Consider the following 16,272-nt stretch of genomic DNA (forward strand, 5'->3'; position numbering starts at 1 on the left):
GGTTGACCTATCATGGTAACAGGAATCTTTGTGGAAAAGTATCCAACTGGTTTGTATTGATCACCTGGTTTTTGACACAACACTGCTGAATAGGTCTCATCTCCCACTCTGGTCCACAAATGAAATGGCAAACGACCATCAGGAAGTCCCAAGGCTGGGGCTGAAATCAGTTTCTCTTTCATAGAGGTAAATGCTTCCTCAGCTTCTGGTGTCCATTCTATCTGTTCCACTCCAGGCTTCCCTCCTTTATACATATCAATAAGAGGACTAGTGAGTCTGGCAAAATCAGGTATATACTGGCGACAGTATTTGAAAAGTCCCATCACTTTTCTCATTCCTGTAACTGTCAGGGGTTTTGGAAGTTGCTGTAATGCATCTACACGCTCTGTTGTCAATCTCCTTCCCTCAGCAGATATTTCTTGGCCTAAATAAATAACTTTAGTTTTTGCCAGTTGTGCTTTGTCAGGGATAACCTTGAATCCTCCTTTTCTTAGAGCTTGCAGAGTAATATTTAGAGCATATATGTGACTATTATCATCTGGGCTTGCAATCAACAAGTCATCAACATATTGGAGTCAAACACTTCCTGAGCTCTCAATTTCAGCTTTTCGCTCAGTTAAGAACTGGTCCAGGGCTTTGTGAAATACAACAGGAGAAATATTAAGACCTTGTGGAAGTCTGTTCCATACATACTGGGTTGCGCCGACAGTGAAGGCCAATTTTTATTGAGATTTTTCATCAATAGGTATAGACCAGAAAGCTGACAGCACATCTAAGACCGTGAAGATTCTTGCATTCCCTGGAATATCATTCAAAATGGTAGCAGGGTTTGCCACAATAGGATGTGGTTTTGGTGTTACACTGTTAAGTCTTGTGTAATCAATGGTTAGTCTCCATGAGTTATCTGATTTCCTGACTGGCCATACAGGGCTATCGGTGTCAGGGTTTGGCAAGGGAGGACCCAGATGCAGAATTATCAAGGGGGAAACAGTTTATTAACAAGCATGAAACACGGATGATGTAGTAAGACAGTCCGCAATAGGGCAGGGCACACGACAGGAGAACAGGCTGGTCAGAAGGTCATGGCTCCAGACTCTGTGGCAAAAGGAGACCTGGTAGCAACTCAAGTAGGAAGACCCTGACCCAGTTGAAGGAACCCCTTGTGGCACCACAAGGTCTGTCAGGTCAGACGAACCAGCCACCAGGGAGGATTCAGGAAGCAGGGCAGGAACCAACACAGATGCAAACAAAGACAAAACAAGGGAGACAAGAATTTGACAGATGAAAGTAAACTTGCAAACCAATGCCTAGGGAGAAACGAAAACTAAAAAAGGAAAAACAAAAAAGTAATACTAGAAATAACTGGAATTAACTGAAAACAAAAAGGATAACAACTGGAAAAAGCTAGGTATAACTAGAACTACAAACCAAAATAAAGAAAATAGCAACCTTGCTGAAAACTAGAATGAAAATAAAAGGGTGGGAAAAACCCCAAAAGGGTCAAGAAAAAAAACTAAACTACAAAGACTAGAACTAGACTACACATGGGAACAAGTGAAAACTAGAAAACAAGAGGGAACCAAATAAGTTGCAAAATACTGATTAAAGAGTCCTCACAAGACTAAATATCTAAGCAAGAGACTGTACTCAAGGCACGCACAAAAACAAACCAGCAGTGAGGGAACAAGAACCAGAGGGAAATGAGCACAATATAAAGGGAGCAGAGCGCACAAGGATCAGCTGAACAATTAGACAAACAAAAGGACTAAACAAGGGGGCGTGGTGATTAGAAACGAGGAGGCAGGACAAGGGCCAACATAAACAAAGACACAACCATGTGCTCAGGCACAAAATGAACAGACACACATTAATCAAAGATAGGACAGACAAGACTGTCAGGGCAGGATCCTGACAATTGGTAGTAGAAGAAGCTCATCGGACAATTCCTTCAGCTTCCAAATTTGCCACAATTTCTACCACAGCTTGTCTTGCTTCTGGTCGAATGGGGTATTGTTTATGAGGGGCATGTATCGGTCCTTCAATAATAACAGGGTCAATGTTGGCTTTTCCACAATCCAATTTGTGTTTAGCCCAAACATCTGGATATAAACCACACAGAAGACCCCACACACCTTCTTTTACCCAGTCTCTGGTGATTGGTTTAACTACACCAATAAGACTTATATTACATGTGCGATCTTTATGTGGTATTATTCCAGCTGCTGTAGCTATTTGACGACTGTCAGTAAATATAATCATGTTTAACAATGGTAGAATGTCCATACCTATAAGACTTCCTTGTGAATTCGGCCCCACCCAGAAAGGTGTCCATAAGACTTCATCTTCATGTATCTGCAGAGGAACTGGTATACTTTTGTGAAATATCATGATATCTCCTCCAACTTCTATAGTTTCATGTGTTGTAGGTAAATTCAAATCAGTTATGGAGAGGGAGGCTCCCGTATCAATTAGACCAGGGGTTCTCAACCTTTTGGAAGCTGGGCCCCCCCAAAGCTGGATCATTGCAGTTGAGGCCCCAGCGCACCCCCCCCCCCCCACACCCCCCACATTAGATAGATAGATAGATAGATAGATAGATAGATAGATAGATAGATAGATAGATAGATAGATAGATAGCCCTAGGGTATTATTTTTAGGCCCACATTATTATTATTATTATTATTATTATTATCATCAGTAGGCCTATTATCATTACTAGGCTATTTATATATAATTATCACATGCTTTGCTGTTGTTACTATTATTATTATTATTATTATTATTATTATTATTATTATTATCAGTAGCGGTAGGTAGGCCTATTATCATTACTAGGCTGTTGTTATAATTGACAGTAGCACCAGACTGCTAATGTGAGCTTGGAGGCATTATTATTATTATTATTATTATTAGGAGTAGTAGTAGGCCTATCATCATTACTAGGCTATTGCTATATAATTAATTGAAGTTACATGCTTTTTTGTTGTTATTATAATTATTATTATTATCATCAGTAGGCCTATTATCATTACTAGGCTATTTATATATAATTATTACATGCTTTGCTGTTGTTATTATTATTATTATTATTATCATCAGTAGGCCTATTATCATAACTAGGCTATTGCTATAATTGGGAATTGCTCCAGACCTCTGATATTAATATATGCTTTATTATAATTATTACTAGGCCTAATAGTAGGCATCATCCGCATTTTTTACAGAAGCTTGCAGGTAGGTGATGTTAATGTGAGACCTGAGCCTGCTTTGCCTTGCAAAGATCCTCAATTCTTGGCTCAATGTTTGATAAACATAGCCTCAAATCATCCTCAATTTGTGCACGATTGCGGTATTTCGTTTTGAGTGCAGTTATTTTTGAGAATCCTGCCTCACACAAATATGTCGACGCGAAAGGAAGGAGAATCTTCAAGGCAATGTCACAGAGTTGAGGGTATTCCTGCATCAGTGCTGCCCAGAATGACGAAAGAGGGCAGGAGCTAAAGAGTTAATTCAGTCTACTGCCACTCTTCAGCTCAATAAGCTGTTCCTGCATATCGATTGATAGCTCGTTTGCTGTGCACACAAACGGATCTCGAACCCACGCAAAAGAGTGATAATCCTCTTTAAAGTATGTCGCAAATTGTTTTCTCATTGCTGACAAGTGCTCAGATGCTGATTGAAATACGGAGGAGAAATCGTGTGACGTGCCTGCATCAGTGATAAAGTCTGCGAGGCTGGGGAACATGTCGCAGTTCCCTCGACTGATACGGCCATGCCAGAGGTCTAGTTTTTGTGTGAAGGCGTGCACTTTGTTTGCAAGGAGCAAAATATGAGTTTCACGGCCTTGCAAAGACAGGTTGAGGCCATTCAAGCGGTCAAATATATCGACCAAATAGGACAGAGATGCAAGCCACATAGTGTCATCCAGATGCTTCGCCAGATCTGATTTGATTTCTGTCAAAAACCACTTCACCTCCTCTCGCAGCTCATACAACCGCTGTAACACCCGACCCCTGGAGAGCCAGCGAACTTCAGTGTGCAGAAGCTGCTCTTCGTGCTCTGACCCCATCTCCTGGCAGAGGACCCCAAACAAACGAGAGTTTAGCGGCCGTGATTTGATTAGATTTATCATTTTCACGGACTGGTTCAGCACGGAGTCAAAGAGAACTGGCATTTTTTTAGCAGCTAGTGCTTCGCGATGGACCATGCAATGTGTCCATTTCACAAGTGGAGCTACTTGCTGAACGCGAGCAGCTAGGCCACGCTCACGCCCCGCCATTGCCTGCGCACCATCCGTGCATAGGCCAACGCATCGGTCCCAAGCCAAACCATTTTCACAGATAAAAATATCAAGGACATTGAAAATGGCTTCTCCTGTAGTGTGTGACTGAAGAGGCCGGCAAAACAGTACATCCTCCTCAATCGCCTTATCCCGCAGATACCTGACATAAGTGAGGAGCTGTGCCTGCCCAGCAATATCAGTGGATTCGTCCAGCTGCAGCGCGTAGTAAGGACTCTTTTTTACAAACTCTATCAGTTGCTCTCTGATATCATTGGACATGTCTACAATTCTCCTAGCGACTGTGTCATTGGACAGGGGTATTGCACCAAGTTTGGGTGCTGCACTATCACCTATCATTATTCTGCACATGTCTTGCGCTGCCGGCAAAATAAGAGTCTCGGCGATTGTATGCGGTTTACCCAGTTTACCAATTCTTTTGGCCACTACATACGATGCCTCCAAACACTGTTTAGACACAGTGCTGTGCACTGAAATGGTTGCCTGTTGCTGATGGAGGCCATCAAACTTTCTTTTAAAATATTCAGCCGGTTTATTTTTAATGCCAGCATGCTTTGTTTCGAGGTGCCTTTTTAATTTGCAGGGCTTCATACTGTCGTTAGCCAGCACCTCGGCACACACGACACACTGAGGTCTCAGATCAGATACTGTAAACCCAAACTGCAGGTATGCTTCATTGTACCTTCGAAGCTTTTTTGCAGCTGGTGGTGCGTCGGTTGGCTTGTTGGTCCTCACAAGAAATTACTCCATTTTTGTTATGTGTTTTCAATAAAGTTTAGGCAATATGTAACTGTGTGTGTGGCTATGTTGAGAGATGTATCAGGGGCTAATCAGTCAGGACTTAGGCACGATCTTTAATTAACAAAATAATTATTTTGCAGACAATTCAGATTTTATTTTAATACTAAATGATTGTAGTCCTCGTGTATGTGTGTGTGTGTGAGTGAGTGTGTGTCTTAGTCGCGTGGGTAGTTTTAGCTAAGTGTAGCTAAAAAAATTACTGGCTAGGGCTGAGATTTAATATAATCTTTAAAAAGAATGTTTGTGGGTTTAGTCTTTAAAAAGACTGTTGGGGTTCTGTAGTAAAGGCCTATGTAATTCGAGACTGATAACAGAGCGAGAGCTGGCACAAACGAACTTGGCAAGAGACAAGACTAGAGTGAATGGAGAGCTATGTCGTGAGTCAATTTAAATGCAGTGATTTATTTATTTTTTATTAGAGTGAGTGAACATTTACATTTGCACCCCGCTCTGTAAGCCAGGGCGGGAACAGCGGCGGCCATGCGCATGCGTGATTCATTTGCAGCAAGGATGTGGAGGGGTGTGTGTGTCTGCGGGACTGCTGCGCGAGGCTACTGAGACCGCCTGTGAGTGCTTTTGGACGGGAGAGGGGCTCACGGCAGCACCCGCTGCTTGTTGAGCACAGTAGGCCTAACTGCAGAGTGATTCATACTTTCGAGTCTCCAAACACCACAAAAGTCTCCAAAAACATCAGTAAAAGTCGCGGTTCTCTCATTGCATTGGCAAATCATGACATTTTTACAGTGAGAAACAAGACTTGGAGATATTGCTGTTACAACAATTTATTGTTATTTATTTATTAACAACATAAATGTATTTAAACATGTTTGTGTGTGCGTGGTTGCGTGCGTGTGAGGATTCCCAAAAAACAAAGGAAAGCTGTAGCCTATATTCTGACTAGTTTATTCGTTCATATATATATATATATAAAACAAAATACGACCTCACGTTTGCAGCCTCTGAAACCTCCGTCCGTCATAAAAATTAATTCGGATGTTTCGATTTTCTGCATTTTTCGCATCCGTAGCAAATATTTTGAGGGGTGTTTTTGACCATTGACAGCCACCAAATGACGAATATGAAAAAACGAATACGACAATTTCGGACTCAGGGTGCAAGGACCTTAAACTTTTGAGGCTTGCGCAGCTTCTCGAGGAGAAATCAAACAAATTAGCGCCGTTTTCTAAAGTCTATGAGCGCAGCACACAAGTAAACTAAATTGACATACTGCAGTTAATTTTCAAAATGTGGTGTTTTTATATTTCTAACATGTGAATACAGTTCAGCAACATACATCACACGACCAGACGACCAAGAGAGCTGACAATTGACCATCACTTAATTTACCATCACCTCGCGATTGAAAATGTGACACTGATATGACAGTTCAACAAACAAGTTAATAATATTAAGTCACTTATATTTTAGACGAAATATTGACTGTTTTGGTCTATTTTAGCAGCGAAAATTGATCCGATGAATCCATACAAAGATCACAACATAGGGCATCTCACAGAAACACTCTCAATCGTGTTTTGAATGATTCAGTGTTTTGAACAAATCGTTTGAGTCAAAGATTCAATGACCCATTCACAAACATCTGTCTCATTCTGGATGAATCGGCCGTTTGAATGAATCGTTTAAAATGAACGACTCAATGACTCGCTTAATAAAACCGCAACACCTGCATTTGCGCTCACTATCGATAAACCAATCAAATTTGTTCAAAACTTTTTTTTTTTTTTTTAATCAGTGCAAACACATTTTAATTTTTATTCAGGAGTTATGTATATACAAAACTATAAATTTTATGACAGTAGTTTAGTGATACATTATTTTTGCAAAAATTTTTTCCTATCCTGTAGCCTACTCGCGCCCCCCCCTGGAGAGTGTCCGCGCCCCCCCGGGAACCAGTGAATTAGACAGTCACATGAATGGCCCCCTATCAAAGCAGGGATGAAAAGTCAATTGTCTTTTTTCTTACTCTTACAGGGGGCCGCTGATTCCTATTGTGGACGCAAAATTCCTTCAATGAGCTGACGAACTTGTGCTTCAGTCCACGACTTTCACTGAGATGTTTTATCATTATTTTTGGCATTTACCTTTTTAAATGATGGGCCTTTACCTTCTGCTCCACCACCTTTAGCCCAACAGTCTTTAATGATGTGGCCAGGCTTTCCACAATTTTTCCACAATACCTTCAACATCTTCTCTGCATCGCTGTCGGATTGAACGAATGCCACTCCTCTTCGATTCAGCCTGTTTCCTTCATCCTTGTTTGATCTAATAGCCATCTCTAGACGACCAGCCCATTGCAAAATTTGGTCAAATGTTTCTCCTGGATTGACTCCAAGTAATAAGGCTTGTTGATATTTTGTGCTAAAACCATCCACTAGTGTGTCAGTAAACTGTACATCATCTCTGTCTGGTTCTTTCTTAGCACAGCGAGACCATCTTTGATAAGCATTCCATTTATGCAGAGCACATTCATCTGGAGATTCATCATCTTTTTGCTTAATCAATGTTACTGATGTGAAAGGAATCTTACCGCTGCCCAGGATATTTTGGATTTCTTTTCGGAACTCATTTAAGGCTCTCCAAAGGCCCAGGGATCGTCCCTGGCCATCAACCCACAAGTCTATCCATTGGGCTGTCGTTATTGATGCTGGCAAGCCTTCCAATCTATCTCTTGGGATTTTAGCTTTCACAATAGTGTGTATGTCTTTTAGTGACATTTGATGTGCTTCAACCAAGGAATCTAATTCTCGCCAAAACTCTGTGTTTGGATCTTGTCCAAGGAGGCAAAGCTGTAAGAATGGCTTGACGTTCTCCTGGTGTGAATGGTCTATCTTCAGTCATCATTTCAGATTGTAATTCTTCCTTTTTAACAGCAGGTGAAGAGAATTCAGGACCGACCTTATCAACTGTGATCATGTCGTCTTCTCTTGTCTCATCACCCCAATCAGAAGCAGGTGCTGGTGCATATCGCGACATGTCTCTGTTTGGCTGGGCTGTTTTGGATCTGGTTATTACTGGAGCAGCATGTGCGGATGCAATAAATATTTTGTCAACTGGCCCTCCATTTGGCTTACTAGAAACTTTACATTGTCCAGGCAAAGCTGGATAAATTTGGTTGTATGGAGGAGGCATTACAGTTTTTGCTGAGTTTACTGGTTCTTGCAAATATTTTCTTTCAGCCTCGGCTATTATATTTGTCCAATCTGGATCAAATGAATCATCAATGGTTGTGTTATCTTTTTCTGAACATGTGATAGACATGATTTTATTCAAATTTTTATATGCTTCAATCTGAGGCGTCATTGCTTCAAAAAGTGAAACTGGACTCCCATCTGAACTGCAACAAATACCACCTTGCTTGACAATCCAATGAGCTGCCAGGATCGGAAAGGCTTTCAACTTGACTGAGTCTTTTTGGATCATGAACCATTTAAACTGTTCATCCAAAGAAGCATCAACATTCAGTCCTTTCTTCAAAAACTTTGCTTGCTTCTTGTTCTTCTTTTCCAAGTACCAAGCAGATATGGTTCTGCTGTTGCAGCCAGTCTCTGTCATTTCTGCAGAGGATCTGTGTCTCAGGCTCTCAGCAGCAGGGATATATTTAACTCTGTGTGTGCGTGTGAGTATCTGTGTGTGTGTGTGTTGCTGAAGGTATGGGTCCTGCCCTCCCCTATCTTCCTCTCTCTCTAGCTGACAACTCAAAATAAAACAAAGAAAGATAAAGAGAACAAAGTTAAATCCTAAATATTCCTATAATTCCCCTTTTTAAAGTTGAGCTGATCTGTCTCTTTCCCAAACATTGAACAGCTTTACTGTCAAAATCAGAAGGCCCACGATTCTAGCCACTATAATTCATAAAGGTACTGTACCTTTACTTTAGTGTGTTTAAACGTTTTAGGGTTCTCAAAACAGCACTACCTTTAGCGCAGACCCGCCACTTTAAACCGCTCCTATTCTTACAACTTATAACTTTCCCACACTTTCCTAAGTGCGGCTTTTTTTTTTTTGTGGATAGAATTGTTTTAGAGTTTAACCTGCCCCTTATTGCAGACTCGCCACATTCCACCACTTCTAATCATCTAATTGCTAAATCGCATTATGGCTTATTCTCCTGAAAATTTTACTAAATGGTCTTTTACTCTAAAAGATCCACTTTTACCCCAGCTTCATTCAAATATTTTGGAGGTCCACTGATCAGAACAACTCAATTAGTTACATCAAACAGAATTTCTTAAATTTGGCTATGTGTGACACATTTATTGGCAACACAACTGGTATTTTAAAATTACACAGTTCTTTTCAGCAGTTTCAGTCACAGTCTCAACATCACATATGTCATCAGGCAGACTTAGATTTATTTTTAGGAAAAAGAAAAATGTCTTACCTAATGAATCGTGATAATTGAGACAAATGTCTGAAATGGATATCCTGTTCGTGATACCAAATATTGATCTAAAATCAGTAATCACAATTGTATCAGGCATAGGAGAGAAACTTGTTGTCTTTGCCAGCTGTATGTTCATTTCTCCATTTCTCCGTTTCTCAGTCTCTCAGTTTCTTAGTTTCTCAGTTTCTCTAAGGCTTTAACAGTGACCATAGCTTATATACCACTGACCAAGTTCCTTACAAGGTACAGAAACATGTTGGTTTGTTTAAAATAGAATGTATACTTCATGCTAACATCAGTTGGTATATTTATGCATACATACATTGGTGGAAATAAGAAACCACCCTATGCATCAGTGGAACATATTACATACACGTTCATTTAGACATTCTGGTATGGTCAAAATTAGTTCCTCTCCCTGTGTCTGTCATGTGATCCTACATGTTCATGCAGACTTTAACTCATGCAGTAAACTTCATCATGCATAATACTTCACAAATAAATAAGTAATATTAAAATAACACATTTTTGGTCTTCAGATACAGCAGAGGCTGTATTTGCCAAACTTAAGAGCCGCTTCATTTCGGCTCCCATCCTCGTTGCCCCTGATCCATCACGTCAGTTCGTGGTGGAGGTCGACGCGTCAGAGGTGGGGGTAGGAGCAGTTCTTTCCCAACGTTCTGCCACAGACGATAAGATTCACCCTTGCACGTTTTTTTCTCATCGTTTATCACCTGCCGAACGTAATTATGACATTGGTAACAGAGAGTTGTTGGCAGTCAAGTTAGCACTGGAGGAATGGCAGCACTGGTTAGAAAGATCAGGGGTACCATTTATCGTTTGGACCGATCACAAGAACCTAGAATACATTAGAACTGCTAAAAGACTCAACTCTAGGCAGGCCAAAGGGTCCCCAATTTGTGTCCAAATTTTGGCAGGAGTTTTGTAGATTATTAGGGGCAACGGTTAGTCTCTCTACGGGGTTTCATCCCCAAAGCAATGGTCAATCAGAGAGGGCCAATTAAGATCTGGAGAGAATATTGCGATGTTTGGTTTCCAAGGATCCTTCCTCTTGGAGCCAACAACTTTCTATGGTGGAGTACGCACACAACTCGTTACCAGTGTCAGCTACGGGCCTTACTCCGTTTGAGTGTAGTTTAGGTTACCAGCCACCAGTTTTTGCCAGTACGGAATCCGAAGTCGCGGTCCCCTCCGCTCACGCCTTCGTCCAGAGGTGTCACCACACTTGGACTAGAGATGGTGAGACTCTTCTCCAAATGGGGGCGCTCACCAAGGCCAAGGCCGATTGCCACCGGTCAAAGCCTCCCGTATACGTCGTTGGTCAGAAAGTGTGGCTTTCTACCAAGAACATTCCTCTCCGCTCCGTCTCTAATAAGCTTGCTCCCAAATGTATTGGCCCGTTTCCTGTCACCAAGATCATTAGTCCGGTGGCCATCCCCCTCAAACTTCCTCCTACGTAAAGGAGAATTCACCCCGCCTTCCATGTATCAAAGATCAAACCCGTGGTTTGGGCACCTATTAATCTGCCTGTCCCGGTTCCTCCCCCGGCGCGTCTCGTAGATGGGGAACCTACTTATTTGGTTAGTCGTATTCTGGACTCGAGAGGGAGGGGACGCGAATTTCAGTACCTGGTGGACTGGGAGGCTTACGGTCCCAACGGAGAAGTTGGGTTCCTGCTAGAGACATTCTGGATCACTCTCTGATTGATGATTACAATCGTCAGGTAAGTCCGCCAGGGAACGCCAGTACTGTCACGGTTCATGAATTCACTCTCTCTCTCTCTCGTCTAGCGTGCTGTTGTGTGTGTGTGTCTGTGGGCGTGGTCACTGATCAGCGATGATCAGCAGCGCCAGCTGGTTTCAATTGTTTGTTACCTATATAAGTTCAGTAACTTGTGTTTCATGTTGTCAGATCGTTGTTTCTCCCCGGTGTGCTCCCGTACCTGTTCCTGTGTCCTTAGTTCCTGCCTGAGTCTTCTTGTTATCGTCGTTTGTTCACTCAGCACTCACTGGATTACTGAGCACCATCACGAGGATTATATACACACTGGGTTGCAAGGGATCATCACTGGACCGAGCACCACCATCTGTTGTCCACCGAAGTCCCTGTGTCACCATTCCATCAGCCTTGTGTCCGCCCGCCTGTGTTTCCAGTGATTCTTCCTATATATCTGTCTCTTGTGCTGTTTGTCAATAAACACGCCTTGCGATTACATCCTGTCTCTGTCTTACGTAACAACAAGATTGTAAATCCTGCTCTGTTTCGCTGGTCCATCTCTTCACAGTCCTTACTACAGGTTTAGCAGATTTAAGTTTCTGCTTGTAGGACGATATAAGATGAACCAGACAGTGATCAGAACGTCCCAAAACTACTCATGAAACAGATATGCATCCTTTATTGTGGTGTAACAGTGATCCAATATATAACTGTCTCTGGTGGGACATGTGATGTGCTGTCTGTATTTTGGCAGTTCACAGGAGAGATTGGCTTTAATAAAGTCCCCAAGAATGATTAAAACAGAGACCGGGTGTTGTTGTTCTGTGTCTGTGATCTGATCAGCGAGTTTCTGTAAAGCTGAGCTAAATTTTCAGCATCATTATGATCCTTCATAAATCATTAAATTATGCTGATTTATTATCAATGTTGGAAACAGGTATGCCGCTTTTTTGGACCTGTGATTTTATTTATCAAAGAATACATAAATAATAAGTATAAATAACAGTATTTATTCAAAATATTTTTTTTGTGTGTGTGTGTTAAATATACACTACTGCTTGGGGACAGTACATTTCTTTTTTTTTAAAGAAACTTTTAGAATACTTTTATTCAGCAAGGATTTAGGTGTTAAATTGATAAACAAATGATATTGTTAGAATATTGTCAACATTTATATTTTGAATAAATTCTGTCGTTTTTAACTTAATATTTTTTGGAACCTGCGTTTCATAAATAAAATAAAAAGCAGCACAACAGTTAATTATATTATCAACACTGATAATAACTAATATTATACTGATTTCTAAAGGATCATGTGACACTGAAGACTGGAGTAATGATACTGAAAATACACTGAATACGCTGAGTCACTGAATAAATTAATAAAAAATTATATTTAAAGTATAATGAGATAGGAAACTAATATTAGAAATTCTTTTTTCTGTATTTTTGATCAACTAAATACAGCCTCGATGAGCATATGAGACTCCAATAAAAAACATTACAAATCTAAAATATATATACCTGTTATATATGTATATAAATAATAGGCCTTTGTGTGTGTCCCTTGTTCTGTTGTTATTTTCATTTTCTAAGTTGGCAGCCATACTGTTAATCCACTTACATGAACTAAAATATGCTGAAACTATTCCAAACATGTTTTTATCTTTCATTGTAGAGTAGACAAATATTGATAAACAAATTGTACTGTGGTTTTAGTAATGTCAGATAAATGTCCTCTAATGGGAGCTGCTGATAGAGATATAGGAAACATAGCTGATCTGAGAAACATTATTAAATAAATTAAAATGCTTTTTTCCACAATTTATTTCACCTATATCATCAAAGCATCTTTAAAACCTAAAAACGTAAATTCTCTTTTCTTAAGATTATTTGTAGGATGTTCTATACATTATTCTTTCTCTTGTCTGCATGTCACCTCTGCTGTAGTTTATTTCTAATAAATCTGACATTGTATACTGCGTATTGTTGGCCCTGTGACAGACTGATTATTGTCCTATATTCTTCCATGCTGAAGACCATGCAGCAGAGTTGGAGTGGACCTCTTGTTGAACTTCTCCAGAAAAACATTCAAAAGTTTATCAGATATTTATAAATATTAAATATGTTTTGAGTCCTGTATGTCTTACAAGGCCATCCTGTTTAACACTGCACTGAGGACACTACAACCAGAGAGGTACAACTAGTGTTGTCACAGTACCAAAAGTCCAGTATTCGGTACGATACCAGTGAAGCTCCACGGTTCTCGGTACCAATTCAGGTACCAAAGCAAAAATATGCTAATAATAAAAAAAAAAAAACACACACTTTATCACTAAAAATATAACCAATTCCATGCTTTATCCTTATTTAAGTAATATAATTATGAAAAAATGTTAAACAAGTTATACCCAGATTTAATAAATAAAGGAGATTTGCTATTAAAATTAAAACATGGAAGAAATATTGTGTGATTTATTTCTTTAAAAAAATTAAGCTTTATTATTTTTTTCAGCAGTAGTAGCAGTATCACATACATTCTACTAAATAATAGTAATATTTCTAGCACAATGCCTTTATGTAAGAATGAACTTTTATTTTGACGGGATGCTGTGAATACCTTTATTAAATTGACACTGGTTTAACTCAAACTGTAAAATGCTTGTGAAGTGACCCAGAACAGTTCTGGTGATGTTGTTTATGTATTTAGATGGCAGATGCTGAAATTACTGCAAGTGTCACATGCTTCAGTCTATGTAGTAAACAAACCCGCATGTCTCTGCCATTCATTCATTCACAAAGAAATGCGCAGAACACAGATTCATATTTCAACCAACTTTTGAGGCTTAACATTTAAAGATACTGGTCCATATGTAGATTTGATTTGATTAATTTATAACTTTACAAATTCCGTGACTGTCCATATTAAAACGTAAGTTTCATTTTCATGACTGGATTTTGAGATTCTGTCTGCATTTTCTGATTCGCGGAAATGACCGGGTCCTCGGTACCACCGGTACTTAAAGAAACCTGGTACCTTGACATTTTCTTTTTTTAATACTGATTTGGTACCGAAGTACCGGGTCTTTTGACAACACTATTACATAGCTAGCCAGACAATGATGTGTGTGTGTCAGACTCACCGGGATGTCAGTCCTGTGAAAACATAGAAAATCTAACTTGATCCAATATTTTTTTATGATGGAAGTCATAAGTTTAAGAGGCATTGTGTAAACATGATTGATACGTGAGGTCATATTTATTTTGTAATGTGTGAAAATATCGGACTATAGTGTGCAGTTACCTTAAGGGTTAAGGGTACAAACACTTGACCAGAATCATGTCATGTAAAAACTGACTTATTTAAATGTTCTTTTATCTTCTTTTTGTTTGGTTTTGCAGATGCTGTCATGAAACACCATGAAAAGGCAACTGCTGGACACCGGGACAGACAATCAATTCCAAGTTGGAGGAACTGAGGTTCCAACTGAAGAAAAAGGAAACCTGTTCGAGTTTAGAGTTGTCTAATAGAGAGGGTGAAGGAAGAACATCCAAACCCTGACCCTGCTCCCTTCAAGATTTTTTCTGAATTTATATAATGGTGTTTTTTATAAAGTAAAAGCAGTGGCAAAATTAACATGACAATACTTTGATGTTTTGTTCTACAAATTAAACAACACACAAGCTCATTTCCAAGAACAAAAATCAAAGTATTGTCATGTTTATTTTGCCATGACACATATCACATCAGACAGTGCACTAAAGACCCCCTGAGGAACAGTTCCACTCATTCTCTACTATAGGAGAGGAAGAATTGTATAAACTTGTTAAATCATCTAAACCAACAACATGTATGTTAGACCCTATACCATCTAAGCTCTTAAAAGAGGTGCTTCCAGAAGTCATAGGTCCTCTTCTGACTATTATTAATTCCTCATTGTCATTAGGATATGTCCCCAAAACCTTCAAACTGGCTGTCATTAAGCCTCTCATCAAAAAACCACAACTTGACCCCAAAGAACTAGTTAATTATAGGCCGTGGGGAAGGAGATTCGCGACCTGGAGGTGAGGCAGGCCCAGCTGAAAGAGAATCAGAATGAGCTTTATTGCCAGGTATGTTTACACATAAGAGGAATTTGTTTTCGTGACAGAAGCTCCGCAGTACAACAGAATGACAGCGACAGAGCATAAAACACATAATAAAAGAATAAAAAATACAAATAAGTAGATAGTGAATGACAATATACAAATGACAATTGTAGGCAGGTATATTACAAAATGCAGTTATGTATGTACATATATATTATGTGCAAAATTTAAGTGTATACTAAGTATGTGTGTTAGATAAATAAAGTGTATGTGTATATAAATATAAAGTGTAGTGTGTTCGCCATTATTATCAGCTGTTCGTAAGATGGATTGCCTTAGGGAAGAAACTGGTCCTGTGTCTGGTCGTTCTAGTGCTCAGTGCTCTGTAGCGTCGACCAGATGGCAACAGTTCAAAGAGGGAGTGTGCTGGATGTGAGGGGTCCAAAGTGATTTTGACAGCCCTTTTTCTCACTCTGGATAAGTACAGTTCTTGAATAGATGGGAGAGTTGAACCGATGATTCGCTCAGCAGTCCGGACTACTCTCTGTAGTCTTCTGAGGTCAGATTTAGAAGCTGAGCTGAACCAGACAGTTACTGAAGTGCAGAGGATGGATTCGATGATGGTGGAGTAGAACTGTTTCAGCAGCTCCTGTGGCAGGTTAAACTTCCTCAGCTGGCGGAGGAAGTACAACCTTTGCTGGGCCTTTTTCACAATGGAGTCAATGTGAATGTCCCACTTCAGGTCCTGAGAGATGGTGGTTCCCAGGAACCTGAATGACTCCACTGCAGTCACAGTGCTGTTCATGATGGTGAGTGGGGGGAGTGCAGGGGGGGTCTCTCCTGAAGTCCACGATCATCTCCACTGTTTTGAGCGTGTTAAGCTCCAGGTTGTTAAGACTGCACCAGACAGCCAGCTCTTTAACCTCCTGTCTGTAAGCAG

General features: G+C 40.1%; 1 protein-coding gene across 1 annotated transcript; it reads right to left on the reverse strand.

Annotated features, from left to right (window-relative positions):
- Nucleotides 1-3,484: 3,484 nt before the first annotated feature.
- On the reverse strand, nucleotides 3,485-7,395 carry LOC127944302 (zinc finger BED domain-containing protein 5-like). Its single transcript, XM_052540189.1, has 2 exons — nucleotides 7,300-7,395; nucleotides 3,485-5,020 (listed from the first exon to the last, which is right to left on the reverse strand). The coding sequence occupies exons 1-2, from the start codon at nucleotides 7,393-7,395 to the stop codon at nucleotides 3,506-3,508; spliced, it is 1,611 nt and encodes a 536-aa protein (XP_052396149.1). The 3' UTR covers nucleotides 3,485-3,505.
- Between the last annotated feature and the right edge of the window lie 8,877 nt (nucleotides 7,396-16,272).

Source organism: Carassius gibelio, chromosome A23 (assembly GCF_023724105.1).
Source record: "Carassius gibelio isolate Cgi1373 ecotype wild population from Czech Republic chromosome A23, carGib1.2-hapl.c, whole genome shotgun sequence".
Classification (NCBI taxonomy): domain Eukaryota; kingdom Metazoa; phylum Chordata; class Actinopteri; order Cypriniformes; family Cyprinidae; genus Carassius; species Carassius gibelio.